At 40.7% G+C, this 24,481-nt stretch overlaps 1 protein-coding gene across 3 annotated transcripts in view; it reads right to left on the bottom strand.

The window, feature by feature from the left end:
* The window catches only part of NCOA7 (nuclear receptor coactivator 7), an 86,102-nt gene that overhangs the window by 19,401 nt on the left and 42,220 nt on the right, over positions 1-24,481 (bottom strand). For all 3 annotated transcript variants that reach the window (XM_042016328.1, XM_042016330.1, XM_042016329.1), the window contains 6 exons: positions 21,831-22,084; positions 6,321-6,400; positions 5,390-5,497; positions 4,527-4,625; positions 3,354-3,479; positions 439-623 (listed from right to left, as the gene is read on the bottom strand). In XM_042016328.1, coding sequence (XP_041872262.1) covers positions 439-623; positions 3,354-3,479; positions 4,527-4,625; positions 5,390-5,497; positions 6,321-6,400; positions 21,831-22,084 — 852 coding nt within the window. The remainder of the gene's footprint in view (positions 1-438; positions 624-3,353; positions 3,480-4,526; positions 4,626-5,389; positions 5,498-6,320; positions 6,401-21,830; positions 22,085-24,481) is intronic.

Raw genomic sequence — 24,481 nt, 5'->3', positions numbered from 1 at the left:
TCCACAGTCTGGTGGTTCTTTTAAGTCCTGAAGATGGCAGCTAAGGTGCTGTTATCTTCAAAAGGTTCAAATACTCCTCTGAGAACAGTCCTGATAGCACAACAATGGTCCAAATCTAAACCTCTTCACATCCACTGAAATAGCCCTAGAGACAGGTCAGCACGAGAGCCCAACCACGGCATACCACAAATGCTTTTATTAATCATTGGTTTGTACTGGTCTCCTTTGCACTTTGGTTCTCATATTCATGACTCATTTGTGTTTAATGTCACTTTAGTGTTCTAAAGTGGAAGAACAACACAAGTGAATCACACCTTTGCTGGCACTTAACTCTTGCTGCAGTAAAACTCCTCCTCTCCATTCCCCTCTCCCCCAGCCCTTTTCCATGACCCTTACTAATAATCTGCAAATGTAAGCTCAGGGAAGAACACTCCTTACGATGGCAATGCATCTTTAATCTTCATGTGAGAGATGTCATTGTAGAGCGCTATCGAGACAACCTCCTCCATGGGGCAGATGAGCCCATATTCTTCACAGCCATTCTCAATTACCAGAGGATCAGACTTATGTGGGTCAAACATGATATTGTTTGGAGTTACTATCATGACTCCTCCAACGACGCCCTAAAACAGGAGAAAAAGGAGTCAGCAAATCACATGTAATGCACTCATCATTGGGTACTGGATTTTAGGCTACTATCCTAAAAAGCAAAACCACTTTCCTGCCTCTTTATACTGTATCATGCAGTGTTTGCTAGCAAAATACTTTGCTTTCCAATTGCATCAAGTCAGACATTGTAAGGAGAGCAAAGACAAAAATATCTTAGTAACATCCAAGCTCCTGGATGATATGGAAGCACATCTGAACTACTCAACTTTCAATTCTGACTGCTGTAAGTTAAAAATGTGATTGCTAATCAATCTCAGGCAAAACAGATTAGTGGATTTATTTAAAAAAAAAATTATAGCATTTTACTCTGGATGCAACCACCTTAATTTGATCCATGAATTTACATGCAACCAGCACACCTGAATGCAGTCTTACTCATGGAAACATCCAGGTTACTATGCCAAGCTACATTAGAAGTTCCCTTGATCTACCTTCCCAGAGGTAGATGCAAAATCCTTCTTCACACAGGGATCTGAGACAGCTTCTTCCTAACCTCAAAACAGCTCCTACCATTGATCCAAGCATATTCTGCACAGCTGTAGAGGACTCATTTAATCATTCAAAATGTGCTCTAGCCATGGATTTGATAAAAGGCTGCTGCATCAGCCATTATTCAGCATCAATCCATGACAACTGACCATTTTTCAAGGTTGAAAAGGAAGATTTGCACTGTCTTGCTTCTGCACCCTCTCCTCCAGATGAACTACAAAATTCACCAGACCAACTCAGAAGCTGTGTGTAAATCATGATATCTGACAAATAGGATACACAGATTAACTGGAATGATCCACACTGCAGATACTACTATTATCCAAGGTCATCTGCAAGGTAAGCCAAGGAAGGCTCATAAACAGGCAGGTAAAAGACCACAAGCTTGGTTTGTGGGGCTTTTTATTCAAGCAGTAAGATGTGGAGGGCTGTGAGCCCTTGGCACAGGAGCCCTTTGCACTCCCTTGGGGGAGAGAGGCCTGAGGGCAAGATGACTTTCCCCACAGACAAGCAACCTTCCTTGGGTCGTGGTGAGAAAATGAACCACCCCCAGCCTGCCTTGTTTCTATATGGGAATAGCCTGTACCCAGTTGGCTAGTTGGTTTCTCCTCCACCCCCTGCCTTTCCCATAAAAAGCCCGTTTCTGCCCCTGATCAGGGAGCCTTTGTCCTTGGCCTTCCCTTCACAGGGGCTGCTGGACAGTAAAAGCTGCCTCATGGAACTGCCAAACGAGGCTCTGTACACGCGTTTGCCTTGGGTGATTTCACAAAGAGCTGAAACACAAGAGCTGATATCACTTGTACCTGAGAAATCACTACACTTGCTGAAATCCCCTGCTGCCCAGGGAGGCCTGCCACTGCCCCTAGAAGAGTTGTTCCTTGCAGGACACTCTCTCTAGGAAGGTCGCAACACACCAGGTTGTCCACCCCCAGCCCCCTGAAAGTGATAGTAAGCTGATGGCTTGGCACTGGCAAATAGGCACATGAATGCCTGCTCCTTTATAAAGCACAATCTGTCCATATTTCCCATTTGCTTCTCCTGTATGACTCGGTTGACAAGCTCGGTTTGTGTCTGGATGACAGAATCAAAACAAAGTGCAGAGGCTTTTCCCAGAAGCCAGAAGACCATACATCAGTAGGCTGTACTTCCCACCCAGCAACTGCAGGAAGCAAGGCAACAAGGGATTTAGCTACAATGGCAAAGAAGCCATCTCATTTTTGATTGCTCTGACTGCAAATTACTTTTTCCGTCCTGCAGCCACAAAATTGGCAATCTGTATCCTCTGCACCTGACAAGCATCACATAGCAAAGTGACAGTATTGCCCTAATTTACATGCGAGACATCAAGTAGTTCTCTGTTACGTTCTACAAAATAGCAGACTGTAAAATTGCAGAGTTGTTAAGCACAGTCTACAACCACTCAATGCAAAAACAAGCCAGAAACTGTAGGTGTAAACACATCCATCTTACAAAAGTCAGGACTAAGGGAAAAAAAAAGTTGAAACAACAACGATTAGCATCTCCAGAGTTATAAATTCCAGAGAACTTGAAAACCCAAACACGCAGACAGCTAACTGTAACCAGAGTCAACAAGGACAGATATATCAAAGCAGGCAGTTCAGGAAGACAGTGTCTTGTGACCTTGAGAAGAGGGCTAAATACTACCCAAGCTTTGTGCCTTTACTTCTAAAACAGTTGCTGTAATTTAGAATTGCAGTCCTGGCATATGTTACAAAAATACTTACAAGAAACAGAAAGAAAAGATTGCATAATGCAATATTTATCCTTTTATTAGGCTTGCACAACATTCATTAGCAAGTATAGAAGCAACATAAACATATCTGGAAACACTTCTCTGGAAACAGTTAAAATTTATCTTCAAGTCATAAATGAAATGGATTGGCATGTACTCGTTTTATAAAGCCGTTGCTCAATTTGATGGAACTGGACAACTAATCCTGACGTCATAACTCTGAAATGCAGTTCTCTCTGTGTATCTAGCAACATGTAACCAAGAGAACAAAAAATTATACAGCATCTTATCACAGTACCAACAAAAACAGCAGTAATAAATAAAGCCAACATAACTTTTTACATTCTTTAAAGACATGAAGAACACTTGACTCCCCCAGTATTCATTGCTCACTTATCCAAAGAGAATCTCAAACAATGCCCAAAAATCAGGTTCCACCTACCTTACCATCTGTGAAGTAACGACAATTCATTTTTAAAAATTTGACAACCACAGGCTCATCCTCTTCTGAAGTAGAGGACAGGACTCTCTCCACTGGTTTGAAAGCCTTTCTTGCTAAATCAGCATCCTTAGAAAAGAACAAGTTCAGTGAAGAGCAACAGGACCAGAATCATATACTTTCATATTTTTGAAAACTAAAATGCCAGGTTCAAACAATTATTTTCCTTTTGCTTAAGGAAGAAAAGCAATGGTCATGTATGTAGGTATATATGTACACTTCCCACAGTACCCTGTATTGAAAAAAACCCCTTGTAACCTTAAGAGAAACTCCACACAAATAAGAGGCAAGAAATTAAAAAAAAACAAGGCAGGTCAGCTCACCAAAATTCAGTTATGCACTCTCATTAGGGAGAGGGGCTGCCCTGACACATCATCCACACTGAAGACCTCTGCTCACAGAGCACGGGTGTGATTCCCCATGCAGAGGCATAAGGGTAAGGTTAAACACAATTGTTCACTCCAAGCTTCTCTCCACTTCTGATTAGTGATGTATTTGAAATTACTAATTACTTTAATCTCAGCAGATGTTAAAGATGTTAAAGGCAGATAAACTGCTTAAAGGTACTAAAAATCATTATGGCAAATCACCCTTCCAAAGAAAATGAAAGATCAGCTATGCTGAGGCCTTTCACAAAGATTATATCCAGCAGTCTTGTCCAAAGTCTGTATATGGGTACCACCACAATTTGTTTAACTAGAAAGAAACTGACTGCTCAGCCTAAACCAACAGCCTCCCTGTTCAAGGACACCAGTGCAGGATCAAGGCTCTGGACTGCAGAGCAGCATAAAAATCTCCAATAGGAAACACTAAATAATTTTTTGTATTTAGCTTTTTATTCTTTAAAGATTATGCACTACACTATTTTCAGTAGTTTTGATAAGACTCAGGGCCCAACTGAACTTGTAATATGTTTCCACACCCAGAATTCCCTTTATTTGGAGTATTTTTAAGACATGGTAAACTTTGTAGTACAGCAAACTATTTTTACACAATACACTACACACAAGGCCTGTAAATGCAAAAAACCCCTACTATTTACACAGCCTGGATTCTCAGCTTCAGAATCAGAAAATATTTTGAGAGTTTAAGACCAGTGAACCATGTTTGACTTACAGGGAGTTTATCATATTCAGCATCTGATGATGAAGGAGAAACAGGAGCACCAGGACTAGAAGACAGCCTCCCGGCATTTGTTTCTGGCACAAAGAGAATCTAAATACAAACAGGTATTTCAAAACAGTGAGGCACAAGCTTTAGAATATTATTCACTATGTTCTATTAGAAAGACAACACAATACTGATCACTCATATCTGCAATGTACACCTTAAAAACATTCAGAAAAACGAAACTAATTTCCTTATTCCAGCTTTTGTCTGCTGGGTATTCTTAGGCAAGTCACACCATCTCTCTGTGCCTCAGTTTCCCTATGGGAAATCAAGACACTTCAATCTCCTCATGGCTGTGAAGCAGAAGTAGAGATCTGCTCTTCATGAACCAGGTGTTAGTCTCCACACTTGCATTTCCAGTCCTGGACTCTCCTAAAAAGTCTCTCTCCATTTATTTCTCATCTTACAGGAGGACTGATTCATACCCAACATAATGGCACAAAGCCATTTCAATTTCTGTATCTAACTCTCTAATTCTTTAATGCATTATAGATTGCATTTATCCAGACTTCCCAAGAATTCAACTCCCTTACAACAGCTGTATTATCTTCTTGAGCTTGTCATCTTTAAGCTTTAGTGACAGTACATAAATAACAAGTCAGATATGGCAATTACAAAGCTTCTCCTCCACATCAATTCCAAGTAATAATCTACTGAGTTTCGCTTTGAGGGAGGGCTTTAAATCACTGTCCATTATCCTTGTATCCAAGTACCTAAAAGATACATGTAAGTAGTAAAAAGCTTTTAAATACATAGCAAATAATCATGTTTCAGGTATTTTAAAAAAAACAAATAAATAAAAGATTTACCTGGCCTGGCACAATTGTCTGTGTGAAAAGCTTATTGAGCTCCACAAGCTTGTTTGGGGTGACGTTGAACTTTAATGCTATACTGTTTATGGTGTCCTGATTTCCAGCCTGAAGAAAGAGTTGATGACTAAGATACCATACTGAACACAGCACCACACATGAACTAAAACCCATCTAACAGACTGTTTGCAGGGAATAGACTCGATGACCTCAACACCCCATTTATTTAATAGCTTAAGAGATAAATCAGTATCAAAAAAAAAAGGACAGAAGTATTCTCTCACACTATACAGTAGATAAAATGTAGAGGTGTTACAGATGTCCCTCTCCTTTTGTCTTAAAACTTTAAAGCAGCACAACCGTATTTAGAACTGGTCTGGCAATGGGGAGAAGGTCATACACTGCAGAGTTCACTACACCTCCAGCTGCCACAGCACATCAGGCATTTGTGCAGTTCCCAGCTGGGATACCACCTTCCACAGAGGTTCTGTATGGTAGAGAGCATAATGCACTGAGGGCTCACACAAACGTTTTGGGCAGAGGTAGCACACTGCTGCCCTGCTCCCGCTAAGGGAAACAGATCTCATCAAGCACAGGTCAATTACTTGATGACCTAAGCAACACCACAGAATGGGAGTATTTTTCAGAATAACAAAACCATTGCTTTACTAGAGAGCCATAATGCAGAAGGAAAAATGGAACTGGCAGCTGCAAGAGGCAGAGAACCTGGGTTGAACAGAGATTCAGGACATGACCCTAGCTCTCCCCATACAGTGGTATTTGAATGGTATCAATAGGGGCAATCCCTATTGAGAAAGGTGCAAACTGAGAAAGTATTAGTGCTTTCAGTTTTGTGCCACTGCCTCCCTCTCAACTTCAACAGCTCCACTTTCAAAAAGCAGGCACTAACACACCACACACTAGTACTTACTGTATATTCTATGGTACCATGGGGTTTCTGAGAAACCATTTTCTTCTCTTTCTTTTCATCGGTTTTGTTTTGATTGCCATCTAAAAAGAAAAAAAAAAATCAAGTAATTGACTGTCAAGATGTTTGCCTTTCAGCATGTTTTGAAAGAGATCTACGGTATGTGCAAATTAAAGCTGTGAAGAAGAACAAGAGGACACATTAAAAATGCCTATTAGGCCTTAAAATTGCATTGTAAGGCAAGAAAACTTCATCAAGTACAGCAGGTTTAGTAATCATGCGGGAACTCTGCAAGAGTTAACGTATATATGATACCATATCAATACACAGCTGCTCCCATGGTTTCTTCTGTGATTCCTACACAATTCAGCTGCTGGATACAAGTACTTTGTACCATCAGGTGAATGTACAACCACAACAAGCACTGGCTAATCACCACTTCACCACAAGTATGTTATATTGAAACACTACTTTAAACTCTGAAGGTAAAAGTGTGCAAAGAGTCCTGCAAAGCATGCATTTATACAGTCAAGCATGAGAAAACAGAAAGCTTGTGCAGAAGACCTTTTCTATCAGCTGCAATACACAGAACTCACTGCAGCTGCAGAAACCCTTGCAAGACACAAAAGGCACTCACGAGCTGTCAGCAGCATGAGCAGGGCAGAAATTTCCAATACTTATGACAGCATTGTGTGAGCAAAACCAAGGCTCAGGGAGGATGCAGCTGCCCAGCCAGCCCCAGCCCCACGGGGCTCCCCTCCAAACCCAGAGCCCAGACCCGCATACCTGGGCGGGGCAAGGGCAGCATGCAGCCCCAGCTCCAGGAGTGGGGATGGGGTGCCAGGAGGCAATTCATGGCTCTCCCCACCTGACCACCCCCAAGCCCTTAGAAAGGTCCTGCTGCCTCCGGCAGGGTGCTGCAGCCCGGACAAGGTGGGGAGAGGCAAGAAGACAAGGCAAGGCTGGGCCCAGCAAAACCAGCAGCCAGGACCAGGAGCAGGGAGACACACTGTCCCCCTGGTAGGACTCTTCCTGTAGTCCGAGCCGGCAGCTCTGGAAGATCAGGGAAGAAAGGACGAGGAATGGCAGCGCAGGGCTTCTGACTTGCATTCAGGCTTTGCTGCAATCTCTGCTATTTCCAGAGAGCAAGAGGCAGATAGTAAAAGGAAGGGCGAGGACCTACCTGCCTCACTGTAATGTACACAAGAAACAAGGAGGGGCCCAGTGTGCTGCACCTGACCCTTCTGCTGGCCCACATCCACAGCAAGATTAAGGGTGTGGGGCTGCCTCAGTGTATTCCAGAGGCTGCACAGTCAGGGACCATCTCCCTCAGTCAGAAGAGACTCACAAGAGCCCTGAACATGCATCCAGGTGTTACCACTGGCATATCCCACCCACTACCTGCCAGGGATGCAGTCATGAGAAGTGCAGTGGCTAGGGACACTACAGATAAGGCAACAGAGGCAGAAAACGTGTAGGAACCAAACACACACAATTTAAATACATGCACACAGTATACAAGGTATGAAGGACAGAGGGAGGAAGACTACGATGATGCTGGCTTTTCCCTGATAGCATGTTGAAACACAGCATCACTCAATGATCTCAGATACTTTATCTCTGAGGCTGGACACCCACAGCGAAACTTTTTAAATTAGCTTTCATATTGCCTTTTTCTGACCATTTGTATTTTCACCATTGGCACACAACCTTCCACTGATCAAAGTGAAAGCAGTGTGTGGAAAAATAGGTAATGGCAGCATTAGCAGGGCACAGTATTAAACCATCAGAAACACAATGACAACATGTAAGACAAAAAGACTGACAAATACTGGATGTTTTCTTTATCCATTACCTACATACAAGGGCCAATATGGCACAGTCCTGCCTGAAGAAACTCTGCCAACTACTAGTGGTATCTCCTGGTAACACAAAACTACACTGTTTTGTGTTACCAGGAGATACCACTTCGATTAGTCCAGGATAACTATAATTAGAACTACATATCACACCCATGTAGGCAAACCACCTGAACTTTTTGTGACCTTTCCCTGGAGAAAGACAAGAAAGGTAGACTTCACCTTCTAGTAAATTATTTGGTCTAGCTGGAAAAAGAAGACAAGTTTTCAGATATTTTACCCGTACTTATCTCTGAAACAGCACACAAGGTAGGAAACAGTTAAGAGCAATAATCTCACACTGATTAGACATGCGCCAGTAAGACCTTGGAAGAGTGGGAATAAAAATAAAGCAGGCCAGAGAGATATATATATAGAGAGAGAGATTTTGGACCTGTTGAATGGGAAAAAGTTTAAGACTGGGTATAGATGGGACAAATAACAATATGCAATAAAAGCAGTTTCTCTGAAGAGCTTAAAATATTTGTTATTAGCTAAACATTTTTTGTTCCAAAGCTTTGTCTTTGAAAATGGAGAGCTGACCATGACAGCAACCACTACGCCACTGTGGCACAAGACCACAAAACAGCAATACAGACAACTTTCTCCCTTACAGCTTCCTACCTAGGACACCTCTCTCTCCCACTGTGAAATATATTGTATTTTCCAGGTCCTCCTAATTGCATTGACTGCTAAGTTTGGAGATTAAAAAATACTGTCCAGGGAAATGTTATAGCCTGAAATACTGTATTCACAGGAGACATATAATATGCTCTAGTTCTTGGTTGATAGGACTGTGAGCCTGTTTGTTTAGTAGGGTCCTGAATACAAGTGTGGTACAATACAAAAGAGTGAACTAAGTATGCCCACATAGTTGAAAATCTCTAACTGCAAGACAAGAAAAAGAGAAGAAGTTCAAAAGCCAAGCTGAATTTAGATTAAACAAAATACCGTCCTTTTTTGGTCAATAAACGTTAATAAATCCTAAAAAAGTTGAACAATTAGACACTTTTCTTTCACGCAAGAATATATGTTGTCTGTTTAGCTACAGGCTAAAAGAAGCAGTCACAGCCTGTGAATTTATTTGTCTCCTGAAACCAAAATCTGACATTTTGTGTTTGGATACTTTTTTCTTCTACCCCTTGCTCCTCCATCCCTTTTTTTTCTGTCCCAGCAACAAAGGGCTGTGAACGCTGTCCATACATTAAGCCTATCTACTAGTCAGGTTTGGGCAATTCAAAACCACATCCTAATTATTTGACTAGTGTGAAGTCTTACCTAGTCTGTGCTTTTGTGTATATAAAGATTTAAAATTATAAATCAAAAATTTCAGACCTTCAGAAGAAAAAATTGCAATGAATCCATTAAATCTGACAGGTACTGCTAAACCCACATACTGCACACGTGGTGAGGCCAAGGTCACAAACTGTGCTGTATATGAATGGTTTACAGCAGAGTGGGTGGAAAGCCTGGCAAAGCAACACAACACAATATACTGTCTCTTCAGGTCCCTCTATCTTCTCTCATTTCTCCTCCAGGAAGCCAAACATTTTCTGACATGATCTGAATAGACCCAAAGGCACCCAGAGCACATGTAGGCATGATGGAAGCCTCATGAACCACATTCCTTTCAGTCAGAACTACATGAAGAGCTCCACAGGCTTTGAAACAACTGCCTTTGGCTACTTTTTGAACTCGAACATTTTCTTAGTGGTGAAATGACTCACGGTTCTGCCTCCCAAATTTTCCTGCATTGCATGTACACTGGAGATGGGATTACACACCATGAGAAGTGACTAGGTGTTAATGCAAATTTGATCACACTGCATTTTTAGGCAAAGGGCAGAGTGGGTGGACCAAACCTCTCTGTGGTTTTGGGAAACTTGTAAAATAAGAATTATGTAAAAATAGTAAAATAATGAGCAGTGAAAAGAATGGCAAGTGAGAACAGGCAAGAAAATACGGGCTTACTGAAAACACACAGGTCTAGAATGGGAATTTTTCGGCCCTTAATGTATTTGTATCTCAGTTTCCTAGCAGACTCTTGACATTTTGTTTAGCAGTGTTACAGGAAACTTTACAAAAAAGAGTTACCTAAGAGTAATTTGGAAAGCAACTATTGAAGGAGTATGATAAAGAGGTCAATCAGCTTATCACCCAAAAGACCTTGAGCATTATAGGAGAATTACACCTCTGCAACTGTGTAAATAGCTCTGTAAGTAGATAGAATAGGTCAAGGAGCATCAGCAGTCTCCTGGGCTGCCCACACAGAGGACAGGCCATCACCCCTGCAGGACAATACCATCACCACCAACGCTACAGACGAACCAGCTGACAGCCCAAATCACTGTGAGGTGTTGCAGTGCTGGCAGTGACAGCTGAACCTGCCGGGCAGGTCCCAAGCCACCAGTCAGCCTCATGTCTGGTAGTGCTAGCAGGAATGCTGAAGCAAAGAAGGGGACAAAGGACTGACCACTTTCCACACCTGGCAAACAAACTCAGTAGCCTGAGAGGATAGAGGCAACGGCATACTTGGTGCGAAAGTCCATTTTACTCATTAATTCCTGTCTTACCAAAGACTTAGGCCACATGTAAATATGGAAATCTTTCCCCTGATTAGCCCCTTGGCTTCTAGAAATCACAGATTTCCCAGAGTAACAGCATTCACTACACGGCACTGTTCTTTCAAGACCTCCACACCAGTTCTATGCCAATGAACCCCACACTAACATGATGTGCTCATAAAGCAGTGCTTTCCTTCTTGTACTTTATAATTTCACTGAGCATCTTAATTAATGCTATTTTAAGGGTGAACAAATAAATAGTCATTATTCACCTTCTGCATACCACTCATGATGTCACAGATTTCCAGCATCTTTTCTTAGTTATTTCACTTGTTCCAACTAATACTACGATACTGTAGACTCTCCTATTTCTCTGATCACACAGGCTGGCCTTCTTGTTAGCTTTTCTTCTCCTACTACATCCTTTTTGAGATGGAGGAAGTAATACCAAACATAGATTTTAAGATATGAAAAAAACAATAACCTGTGCTGGTGACAGAAAAGAGGGTTTCCTTAAACCTGTATGATACTAGTCATTTTTCCACATCACACATCAGTCATTTTTCCATGCTGCTCAGTATGTCACTGCTGTTTCACGACATTCCAGTCCCACATCTCTATTACAGATTTGTTAGAAACAATAAAACTGTATTACTACAGTCTAGCCAAGCACCAGGACAAAGGAGTGAAAACCTACAGGTAGCTTAAAAGAATCTGAAACACAATAAATTAAGGGGAGAACAGTTATCACTCAGAGTAACCTAATCAGGGTACTGATAAGAAATTAAGCACACAAAGCTTCCTGGGATAGTCTCCTTATCAGTGAATGAGGTCTGATACCAATAATGGTGATGGAGTACAGTAAGTATCACTTCAGTGATTCTAAACACAGATCTCAAGAATATGAAAGTCTTACTTGGGATGATGGAAGAGGAAGACAAATCAGTTTATCTGAACAATTTTTTCCATTCCTACTTTCTACCCTGACATTTTAATAACTCTCAGCAATTCTGCTATGTGCAAAGTTGTGCATAGGATGATGCAATTGTGATTTAAAGCTTGTTTCTGGCTCTTCTCATGACTCTCTAAGTGATGAACTGAACAGCATTCACATTAAAATTATTAGTTTTAAATAAAAAGTCTTTCTTTCAGCTCCTGTCAAGCGTGGGTGAACACCTCAGGGGCCAGATTCCTGGTTTGGGACACCTTCCACCCACTCTGACGTTTTAGCTGCAGCAGCCTCTGAGAAAGACATTACCCCAATCTCATTCTCTCCTTTAGCCAGCTGCAGCAGTTAGGGGATGCATAAAAAGGTTTTTTGGCCATCTGATCAGACCTACCTTCCTGAAGGAAACCAGCAAGTTGGACAGAAACATTCTCTACTCAGATTTGAATAAGGTACTGCTACCATGTTAAAAGAGAAATAAAAAAATCCCTGCACTGTCTCATCAACTCAGGTATCTGTTTTTCTTTTCTGCTTCCCACTTTCCCCACAGTCTCCTGACAAGCCCTCACCTTTACTTCAGCATATTTTTGCTCTACTGAATCGTATCAGTTGGCTTCCTCCTTCGCTACTGCTGAAGTCACTTGAAACAGAAGGGCAGCTGTCATCCATCACGACCACACTTGTGCTCCTTCATTAGTGAAACTTCTCCTGACATAGGAAAATAGCAATTCCCTGATCAGTACAAGTCCAGACACATGATTCTGAAATATCTATGCCTTGAACAACTTTTGTCCATTCTCAATAAAAACTGATTGTCCACTAATTATTTTCCAAGCAATTCTTTCAAAGGAATAAAGAGATCACCAGAAAATACAGAGCCTCAACGAAAAATGACAATTTGTTCAAAGAACTGATAAGGATTATAGTAACTCCTTCTGCTATTAGTTATTTTTAGGCACACTTCAATAGAAATTTGACTATTGATATTCACATACTGCAGCTTCTACACGAAAAACTGCAAATATTTAAGGAACTTAAATTCCCTCTTTATTTACTGCATTCCCAAGAAGGCTTTAGCTCCTTTGTGGTCTGACAGCATTACTTGTGAATCCTGTTCAGGAACATGTCAGCATCTAAACACATCTTTCACAAAAGTATCACCATAAAATTTCTGACTATCCACTACATCAGGTACTTAAGGACAATATAGAGTGAGGAAAATCAGCCTGTCAACAAAGCAAAGAAGGGGACAAAGGACTGACCACTTTCCACACCCGGCAAACAAACTTAGTAGCCTGAGAGGATAGAGGCAACGGCATACTTGGTGCAAAAGTCCAACAAAGTAGGGCTGAGGGAAGGAATACTTAGGCATCACAACAGAAAACATGGACATTTTAGAAAACTGTTAACACTACACATGCTGGTTTTCTTCATTTATTTTGCTGGTTGAATACACCACAGCTTGCCTGGGAAGGCTACACCATGTAAGTCAACCAGGACAATGTCTTTTCAAATCAAACACTGCACTGTCTTGTCTACTGACTGGTGATTACAAGGTCATAGGTTGAAACCAGAGACGAAAATCACAAGGATTCTAAAGATACAGGACACATGCCCTACTTTCGTGTCTGGAGATGACATCTGCATCTGATGTGCTGCTGACTGTCAGCACTTCATCACGCAGATCCTCAGAAGCCATAGAAAAGAGCAACTCATTTTATACATGCTACTGATCCCAAGCATGACCCAACAAGTCACATCAGAGATATTACAACAGACTGAGAAGATATTAGGAAATGTCAGTATGGAAAGCTGGGAGCAAGGGTGTTACACAATCAAAAAGATCTGACTTAATTCAAATGCAGATGAAGAGAGCTGTGCTTTTCAGAGCATTTATGTTAACTTTCAACAGTGTTTTTCAAGCACAATATGGGAACTTGGTGAAGAAGAGAAATTAAAAGCCTGCCTTGAGGATATCAGGCTTGAGTTACGCAGACACCCAACTCCCTCATGCCTCTGCTTGGAGACCAAAAAATTTGCAACATGATTTCAAATGCACTATATTGCGCTCCTTATGTACTTGGCTTATAAATACTCCTGTCTTAAAGAAGAATATCTGAAGCTAAAATGAGAATATTCTGCCTGTTCCCTGAGGGCAGAGATCCCAAGAGAGCTATAGTGAGTCACTGGGAAGGGGAGAGAGCTGATACACCTGGGTGCTGCAGAGGACTGCTCCACAGGCACTCAGGATACAAGTCCTGGAAACCGGGGTGGTGAAAGAGACAAAGGACCCAATCTGCCTGGTTGATAGCCCTCCCAGGAAACATGGAAGAGAAGGGACTTGTGAGAGTCCCACTCTTTATCCCAGCACAGGATACACCATCAAGACCGCCTCTGAAGAGCTGCACATGCCCTGTGGGTACTCCAGACTAACTTCACAGGGCACCCGTGCTCAGCAAGCACAAGACCGAGCAGGCAGCTGGCACAACCTGGGAAAGCCAGACTGCCCCAGGCATGATGAGCTAGTGGATCCTGGAAGTGACGAACTTGCTAACCACAAAGACATATTTCCTTTCATTATCCCTGGAAGCAATAAGACAACTCTTTTTATTAGTTCTCCTGACATGCTTCCTTTCCACCTCCTGCACACGCACACCTGTCACAGTCTCACCATGTGCTATGGGACCAATCGCTCCACAGCTTTCCTCTCTTCCTCTGGGACCCCTTTTCAGAGATGTTAAGTGCATCTGAATTTATATAATTATTATAATTATATAATAAATACAATTAAGAACATAAGTGCTCACTCCTTCTGAAAATTCAGGCCTTGGAAAAATAGACAGCCCTAGGAAACACACCTGGGTCTTTCAGCAGTGGGATCAGTTTTAGCTAGCCAAACACCGGCCCTGTCATTCCCTAGTCTGACCTTTGCAGAATAGACCACAAGATGTCACTACCTTAAATCTTACTTTGAGTAATTGCTGTAGTGGAACGTAACTCTGTAAAACAGCAAATCCTCGTATTTTTTCCCCTGTGACAATACCACCACTTTTAATTTTCTGCCTCAGTAATTTATGCTACTGTTAAAAGGGTATCCTTGATTCCTAATCTCTGCTTGTTTCTCTCCATGTTCTGGTCTACTGAGCCTGCCAAAACTCTTTGCTGTGATATTTCAATTACACAATTAATTTAGGATAAGGTTCTTTTGGGTTTTTTCCCCCTCAAGGAGAAATATAACCAAAGTAGTCTTTCACAACTCCCTCTAGTCTTCAACATCTTCCTTCTTTCCTGAGCTGTGCTAAACAGAACTCACAGTAAACCAAGTCAGAGAACCTGAATTAACAGCAAAAACATCCCCTGTTCCAGAATACTGGGTCCTGGAGGTTCAGAGAAGGCTAACAAGGGCAAGCAAAGCCATGCAACAGCTTACATGTAAGGAATGCCAAAGTTCTTAAACCTGGAAAGGAAATGATGGAAGTGTGATATTATATCGAGAGGAAAGAACAAAGAAAAACCCAACCAACCAGCCAGAAAACAACAAAGAAATGCACAAGAAAATTCATAGGAGTCTTGGAGATGGTGAGTAGGGATTCACTGTTCACTTTCTTATACAAGAACCAGTGGCCACCCAGCAAAGCCAGCAGGAGGAAGACTGCCCTTCATGCAAGCGGTAGCAAACCTGTGCACTCTTCACCAAAAGAGTGATCATGAATTCATCAATGAACTCTCAGGACTCTATGTAAAAAACAGATCTGCCAATTAAAAAAAAATAAATTGTATCAATTAAGCTACTGTTTACTTCCATTTCTAATTGTTTGAGTGGAGAAAGTCACACCACAGTATATAAATAGATCAATTCTCCTTCTGTGACCATTCATCTTCCTTGCTGTCAAAAGCACACCAGAAAATTACTGAAAATTCAACTGCTAGTATCACATACTGAGCTAAAATTACTTTTAATTTCTCTCTGTTCTTAGCACAGCTAAGAAATGTCTTAATTTTTATGTTCCTGGACAGTTTTCATATTCTGTCCTTTACTTTCCCATTCAATTTCCTTGCTTCCTACTTGAAACATACATTAGATTACTATCAGCAAGTGAGTTTACAGTTTGGTTTTATATATCCATATAGCTTCATTTCCTTCTAACAGCAGACTTAAAAACAGCTCAGTCTTCAGTCTCCAGATTAAGTTGCCTGTGTGCCAGTGGGATTAGCTCAGTTGCTTAGAGCATGGTGCTAATAATGTCAAGGTTGTGTCGATGGGCAGTACCTACCTATTACATACAAAACACCAAGTTTCAACTATTTTCATATTTTACTTAGTTTTACAACAAGCAAAAGCTTATCCACCAAGATGAGAATTTGAAGAGGACGCCACACATGGGGAGCTTGCCCAGTGTTAAGACATTTCCATGCAAATTTTCAGAACTTAAATGCTAACAACGTTATTACTGGTACTTACTGCTCAGATCGATTTCTCCTGCCTGTGGACAAGGCATCCTTTCTCTGTGCAACTGTTTCTAGCAAACATCTGTTAACAGCACAGCTTGAATATAACCTGGTGGCCTAAACACTGATCCACTGGGATTCCTGATCATTTATTCTCATTCCAAAACAAGTCACCTGTAAACAGCTGCCTTTCAGTCATTAGTCCACTTCATTCTTTCCACATGGTTTCCATAACAATGTTAATAAACCAGCTTCCTGAAACTTCCCAACCAGCCACTGCCCAGTCAGTACCTTCAGTTTACACTCATATGCAAGTTATTCCAATCCTCTTGTTATTCTACACAGGCAATTATAACCAAATTGACTTCTTCCTATGCTGCTTCAATTGTGAGACCTTCATTCTGAAAGAAACGTATTATTTCCCTTTTCACCCCTCCTTATATCTACACTCATTTTCGGCCTGAAACACAAACCCTAAGGCAAGGTCTCAGAACCTGAGAAAATTTAGATCCTGTTCTTACTGTTGTATTAAGCAACTTAACAATGAGTAGCCCACTTTATAAATCACTTCGATTACTTAGAAAAGAAAGTACTTTACTACACAAATAGGGCTGACCAAGCTGATTACAGTTAGCTAGCTACAAGCAAAAATTTATATAGATTTTCTTTTTTTTTTTTCTTTTTTTTTTTTATTTCTTTCTGCTTTTTTTTATGAGTAGCACCTTAATTAGGTCCTCAACTGCATCTTACTGTTCTGTAGCAGGCAATAAATACAAAAGACAAGACCAGGACTCATAAGCAGAAGTTTCAATTTTTAACTCAATATATACTGAGAAGTCCAGATTTTTAGTAATCATTAGTAAATGACCTAACTATTATGTGATGTGTGATCAGTAAATGTTCCACCATTTCATTACACGTAAATTCTTTGTAAATTTTCACACTGCAGTTGCATTGCAAGCAACTTTCAACTCTGAAACAAAGTACTTCTGGTATCACGGGAGCTGCCTCTGCTGTTTCTGTGCCAGTCAGGGCAAATCTCACCACATAATGAGTAATGCAAATTGCTATGCCCTCTCTAAAATTTGTTCTTGGCCATTTACCCAGAACATTCAGAAGCTTGGTAACTACACACATGCTGCACTCCCTGCTCAAGGGATGGCAGGGAGGACAAGTCAAAAAAAGGCATCTGCTTTCTGCCTCTAGGGAGATACTCTGGCACCTCCTGCTCGACACGTGATATACTATCTCATTAAATGGGCACATACCACTTTCCCTCTCATGGTGTTTAGGACTCCTGCTTGTTTTGAAATAAATCAGAGCTACAATAAGAGGAGGTTTTGTTACTCTCACCTCCCACTCCTGCAGAAATTGAACGTCACGCAGTGAATGAGAAAGGATGGCTTTATGTTTACAGAGCACAATGGTAATCTAGTCAGCTGGATTTTATTTTGTTGACAAAAGTAACTCTGTGATACAGGACAAGTCACCTAAGCCGAACTTTTCTTTATGGCATATTTTTTAATGGAGACCAATTCCTCACATATATTGCCTGCTTATATTTTCAAGCAAAATCAGTGGACTCTAGGAATATTATGCACATCTGATAGAAAGACACAACATATCATGCTGGAATAAATACATGGATGCAATTCAGTGTTATGTTTGACCACTGTTACACTGCTTGTTTTCAGAAACTCACACTTTCCCCTGTTTCAGTGTGCTCAGTGGCACAACACAAATGTTTTCATCCAGTTTAGCAACTCCTGACAGGAATCGTGGTTTCCTAATCTCACAAGAGTCAAATCAACATCTTCCAACAAAAACAGGCTTCCCAGAGAAAGCATGCCAGAACCAAGCAGCCAAGCAGCAAAATTAGGTCAGCTGGGGGTTATCCCAAGAAGAAGGGGAGAGCATCCTGGGCACAGAGTATAGCAGCCAGAGCACCTGCACAACCACTGTACTGTGCTAGACAGACCTATCCCCACAAGTCTGAAAGCTGTTTACTGCAGCAACAACAGCAGAAAAGGTAAGACAAAGTTAAAAAGCAAATTACTACATAAGACAAAAATAAGGAGAAAGCAGTGTTATTTCCATTGGTCTTCAGGAACAAACAACAAGCAGTATTAGCATCTCAGTTGTTTCAAGACAAGACAACAAAGGCTGTATCTGCAAGGCAATGTCTTACAGGGTGAGATTTGGAGACTGAATGGTGCAAATTATTACAGAACTATAGAGCCACTGAAGAACAATGCAAGTGCTCAGTGGAAAGGAAAACATGAGGCTACACTGGAGAAACCTTCTGGCAATAGGACCTGGTCATTTAGCAGTGCCTCAAGAAAAATGACCAATCCTGTATACCTTCAGGTTACTTGTAAGGGTGCCACCACAGTGCAAGCCGATATGCAATATTGAACAGTCTTGGCTGGGAGAGGGATGCTGGAGGATCCCTTTCCAGAGGACGCCCGAGTCGCACCACGTCCTCCTCGGCTCGGCGGTGCCACCCGCCGGCTGCCGGCATTAACATAACGCCGCACCGGGTGCGGGAGAGGAGCTCCTCCCTCCACCGCGGCGCTCCCACCTTCCTCAAATAATCCAAGTCTTTTAACCACTCGCTTTTATACAAAGCGTGGCAGGGATGACCACCTCCAGTTCTGAACAGCCTTCAGAAGCTGTGTTAGTCCTTCCACCGGAGAAGAGGAATTTACTGAGTCAACAAAATCCCCCTGACAGCATTGGTGCCTGCAGGAATCTATTAAAGAACACAGCATTCAAAGTGGGAGTCAGGATGTCACTGTATTTACAAACTCATAAAGGCAAACACATTCAGAAGCCTCTAATGAAGGGACGTGGTGTGCAAGGAACAAATTATAATGAGATGTTATGTTCCTTCCCCCATCTCTTAGAACAATAAATAAAGAAGATTTATTGTCCTATAAAATATGAAAGGGAGATTATTCAGAGGATAGTGGTCTTCATTCTGTTAGACTGACAGACACAACTCCTCTGGACTCAAATCATCTCATGACTCATCTAAGAACCTCCACTAAGCCACACAGTTTGGGTGTATCATGGGAATATGCAAGGCTGTTGCTCCATTTAATAATTTTTTCTTCTCATGAGGAAAATGTAAACAATTTGATAAAGTGCAGAAAGCATTTTGAAACAACAAAAAAAAAGTAATTCCTGTGTCAGATTTTCATAAAGTTAGAATCATAGAACTGTTTGAGTGGAAAGGGACCTTAAAGATCATCTAGCTCCAACCCCCCTGCCATGTTCTAAACATTAATCAAAGCTGCATATTTGGGCAGAAACAACCACCAAAACCTCCAAGCCCTTGAGAAAACATAACTAGAAAAATGGTTAGCAGAGAGTGAGTGCATGCTTTTTAGTCAGAGCACTTCAGAAACAATCAATAATGGGAGAAGTCAGAGGGGGGAAAAAAAGACAGGGAAGGGGGGGGAGAGGGAAATGAGGCATATGTATTCCTAACATTAAATAATGAAGACATATGTATATGCATGGCTAATCCCTCTCAGACACTTTCATATGAAAGTATATCAACAATGAAAAGATAAGGTCTTTACAGATTTGGCAGTACCTTCCCACCACTGCAGCTGACACAACTTCCAGCAGAGAATTGCTGAATGCACACCTGGCAGAACTCAGCTCAGCGTGACAGATGGGTATGTCCTCTGCCACACCATATGAAGGTAAAAGGCAAACTAGTTAAACAAGTCCAGCACTTTCAGACTGCTGTGGGTGTACAGACAGCTCTCAGAAACTACTCTGGATGTTGGCAATGGAGGCAGCTTTCAGGAGAGCTGCAGTAACAAACAGCTAAGCAAGTAACCCTGCGAGCTATAGCTGCAGTAGGTGAAGGCAGTATAAGCCATGTATGTCCAATGCCACGCCAACTTACAATTCTACTGAAAAGACTTCATTTTGAAAGTTGCACAGGGAACATGGAGCTACTGCACTTGTTTCACAATCAACTCTTTTCTGCCTCTATTTAAACTTTCACTTCTGCAATTCGATGCTCCAGTTGGGTAAAAGCCTTTAGGAACAACTGAAAGAAGGCATTTAAACAAGAATGAGGTCTTTCCCCTCTCTCTGGATTTGCCAGTCAAGTCTGTGCTCAGCTCAACAGCAGCATTAAATTACTTTATTTCTCAACAGAAATTCTGTGTTTCTGCAGAACCAAGAAGCTTTGCACACCTAACACAATGACCAGTAACATTTCAAGTCACCCTGTAATGATGCCAGTCCACATGAAACCCAGGAACACTTATGAAACAAACCTAAGTAAAACCTGAGTTTGTACTGACTGTTGGATCACAAGTCAAAGACAACTCAAAGACATCAAAGATGTCCTTACATTTCTTTCGCCAGCACCTCCACACTCTTCAGTGACAGGGAGTGACCCCTTTGCCCTCATCTTGCCACCCCAATTGCCAACTGTTGCAGAATTTTTTAATTTAACTCCTGAAAAACTTGAGAAACAAAATTCAGCTACCTCACAAACCCCTAAATTCCTCTAGGTACAAACCAACAAGTGCTTCTAGCAGAAGCACTCTACTAGGAATGCAGCAGAGGTTTATATTTTGGTGTGCTTGGTTTTTTTATATCAGCATACTACCAAAGTAGAAAGAATTTACAGGTTTGTTCATTAACAGTTCTCCAGTCTTTCTTTTACAGATTTTACTTCCAGAACAGTGTGGTCAGAACTTCAGACAGAGAGAAGAAAGTTTGCCTTTAGTTTTCAAATTATGGATCTCATCACATTTTAAATCTACCAAAAGTTACAGCCTCATCAATATATCACTGTAAACCCTTGAGCTTGCTAGGAAACATTACTGCAGGGTTTATCTTCTTTATGGCAAGGCCTGTACTGCCTCAGAAAAGGCACTCTTTGGTTGTGGACTAGTCTGCATGACCACTCAACACATAATAACATTTTTACTGAAGATTTTTTTTTTCTCCAAAAGAGGACTCCTCCTTAGGAGTCAGCCATCCATGCACACTCTGTGTGAGCAGTAAAGTCTGCTTTGAGGATAGCTACAATCTTCTGTTCCCTTCCTCCTCTTTGGAAAAGGATTCCTTTTCTTGCAAAATTAATTGCTTGCAATTAATAAATCTAAAAAGGAATTTATAATTAAATGAGTTGCTTAGACAGCTGGGGGCACGAGGGGGAAACAAGCCATCACACAAGCCCTTTGACAGCTTGTTTAAAAATATGTAGTAAATTTAATTCCTTGCACTTCAACAGACAAACATAAACATGAATTAAGACTGAAGTCTTAAACAGTATATATCAAATTATAAAATAACCCCGCCAAAAGAATTGAACCCCATAAAACATTGAAGACTAATCTTAAAAATAACTAAAATAAAATGCAATAATAAACTAACTGCTGCCTATAACAACACTGAGTTTTAGAACTGAAAAACAAGATCACAGGTATTTTTGTGAGAATGAAAGTTTTAAGTTAGAAGCAGATGATATTTTGAACTGTATAATTCTATTTGCTTTTATAGGAAGGATATCCAAAGTCAATTATCTTTTTAAGAAAGGCCTACAGAATATGAGAAAAATACATTAGCAAGCTATCAAAACAAATATATTTTAAAATACTACAGCAGTAACATAACTCACCAGTACTATAGTATCTTTTAAGTTCTGTGCGTCTGATGTCTTTCAGTTGATTGTACTTTTTCTTTTTTTTTTCCTTGTCTGGAGCAGTTTCCTTTTCCCCAGGAAATTTACAGTTGTCTTCAGAGGAACTGATTTGCTCCAAAATAACTTTACTTTCATCATCTTTCTCAGAAGGAGTTTTGGAAACAGCAGATCCAGGGGGATTGGCAGAGACAGTCTCAGTGGTTTGTTTGACTTGCCTTTTCTTTTTCAAACTGTGCATAAAGAAAAGAAACCCACATTACGATTTAGCCAACCTCTAGAGACCAGCTAACTCACTTTCTCAATTGATCTTTTTAAAAATGAATTTAATATCAGAATTCCTTACAACCCTTTAAAAATCACACACTTGGCATCAGTAACTTGGTAACTAAAATTATGCTACCTCATACTCTTTCTTCCATTATATCATAATCTCAAAGATACCTTCTCAAGAATAACAAAAAAGGTAATAAAGTTTTTACTATTGTTTACTGAGGAAGGAACAGGGGAAAACAAACAAACAAACCATTGAAAAGCTGGAGTTTTTTTAAAAGGACTATACATCTAAATGTAGAAACACGATACTGAATTCATGTTTTCAAGATGAAGCCTGGGATAAAACAAAACCTCAGATCACAATGCACTATAACACAACAGCTAACAACAATTCCACAGTCCACTGCTTCTGCTTTAAAGAAACATCTGTTCTCATATAAACTTGTTACTTTTTTCCATTTTGTCCAAGGTTATCTCCTAGAGGCCACTCATGCTACTCCACAGCTGTTCTGGCACAACCCACATTCCCTGGTATTCCAAGTGTCACCCAGGAGCTCCTTCTGCAACATGATCAATGTGGCCACAAACTGCTTGCGCCAGAACATTTTCCAGCTGCCTAGATTTCTTCTGAGAGAAATCTTAATGAGCTGCCTATAAATCTTCTAACTTATCACTATAGCAGCAAGAGTATTTTCTTTTCAGAAGACTGCTTAAAGCACAGTTCAAGTGAGAAAGGTGCTTCAGGAATCCTAACATAGAATTTTCTGCTAAATCACCATCTATACCACTGAGTTTGCTTAGTGAGAGCAAAGACTGACTCTATGGCTTGAGGGTCACTGTCACTAAAACAGTTCCCAGTTAATCACTGAGTCATTCCATACAAATTGAAAAACTAATCTATCTAATGGTCCTTCTCTTCAGTACATGAACTTCTAGGTTTCAAGGTGCCTAGGGGAGCGAGTAGTGTATTTATCTTGTTGATGTTAAAAACTTTGTTTTGCACACAGGAAGAATCATGCATAGAAAATACAGACAACCAGTGAGTCACCACAAATGGGAAAAGGTTACATGATCTCACAGCAGCAGCTTACTAAAGTGAAAACTTAATACATTCAGTTATTAATATGATGCAGGAATTTCAGAGATTCTTTCTTCCACCTTTTACGTTTATATGCTTTTCATGTATTTTTATAGACTACAACATAAAAATAAATACACAGAGCATTTGAAAATTTTAGAAAGACATTTCAGGCTACACACCTTTTTTTTTTTAATAAAATATTAGAACCAGTTCCAAGTTTAGAATGTCTAGACTGAAACCTCTGACAAGGGTCACTTTCTCAAACTACATGTGATCAACACTTTCCAGCAAAACACTTCAAAATACTCTTACAAACTGTGTCCATCACACATGTATGTATACATATGCCTTAAATGCTTCCCAAAATCGGAAGATTCACATCCTGCAGCCAGTCCAGTGAGGATGCTGTGGTTCCCCATTCATTCAAACCCACAGATCTGTAAGACAGCTAGTAGTAGCTGCTCATGCTCTGCCCAGCAAGAGACAGTTACTGTGTATGAAACTTTACGGATTCAGTCCTGACTACATATGAAAACACCATACGAGGATTTATAAAAGATAAAAGTGACTACATTTATATAACAAATGAAGTGTTTAGACTAATGAAAATGTGCATATGCAAAGGAAGCTTATTTTTGACTAAAAAGCCACAGCCCTTATGAAAGCCTGCTGTAGCAATCACAAAACATTACAGACACTTCGCATACACGATATGTGTATTTAGCTCTTGTGTAAATCTTGGCAAAGCAGCCCTCTATGCTGAAATGGCATATTCCTACCATGGTTATACCTGATTCCAGACTTCTAAATGAGCCACATTCCTGACTTTTGACTCTGGCAACTCAATGACCTTCCAGCGTGTGTGCATATCACAGGATACCCAAATCACCTGCTTCAGTAGATGAGAACTAGCAAGCAACCACCGGCACCCCACTTCTACTCATACTGCATCAGAGACTTCTGTCTTCAGATTCACAGTCTATTTGTTTTGATCACAAACTCTGTTAAGTAAGCTTTCTGCAGTATGTATGTAGTACCTCAAAACAACAAAAAAGCCAGTAATGGAAACATAAACCCTTTTTGGCAGGGGAAAAAAAAGAATAAAGAGAAAAAGCTCTCTATAGGTCGTCCTTGTGACAACACTAACAGCTTCTGTCAGTACTTTCCTTAAAACATACTCATTTGAACTGGAGTTTCCAAAGATGCCCCTGGCAACTTTTGGAATAAAGAGCTAAAACAGAACTCGTCTATTAGTGATAGAAAAAAGGAAAGC

The sequence above is a fragment of the Corvus kubaryi genome, unplaced genomic scaffold, assembly GCF_017639235.1.
Source record: "Corvus kubaryi isolate FWS band 111438036 unplaced genomic scaffold, C.kubaryi_AGA036_p1.0 split3-73, whole genome shotgun sequence".
In the NCBI taxonomy this organism is placed as follows: domain Eukaryota; kingdom Metazoa; phylum Chordata; class Aves; order Passeriformes; family Corvidae; genus Corvus; species Corvus kubaryi.
The sequence above is the reverse complement of the archived record's forward strand: the minus strand, read 5'-3'. Positions and strand labels throughout refer to the sequence as shown.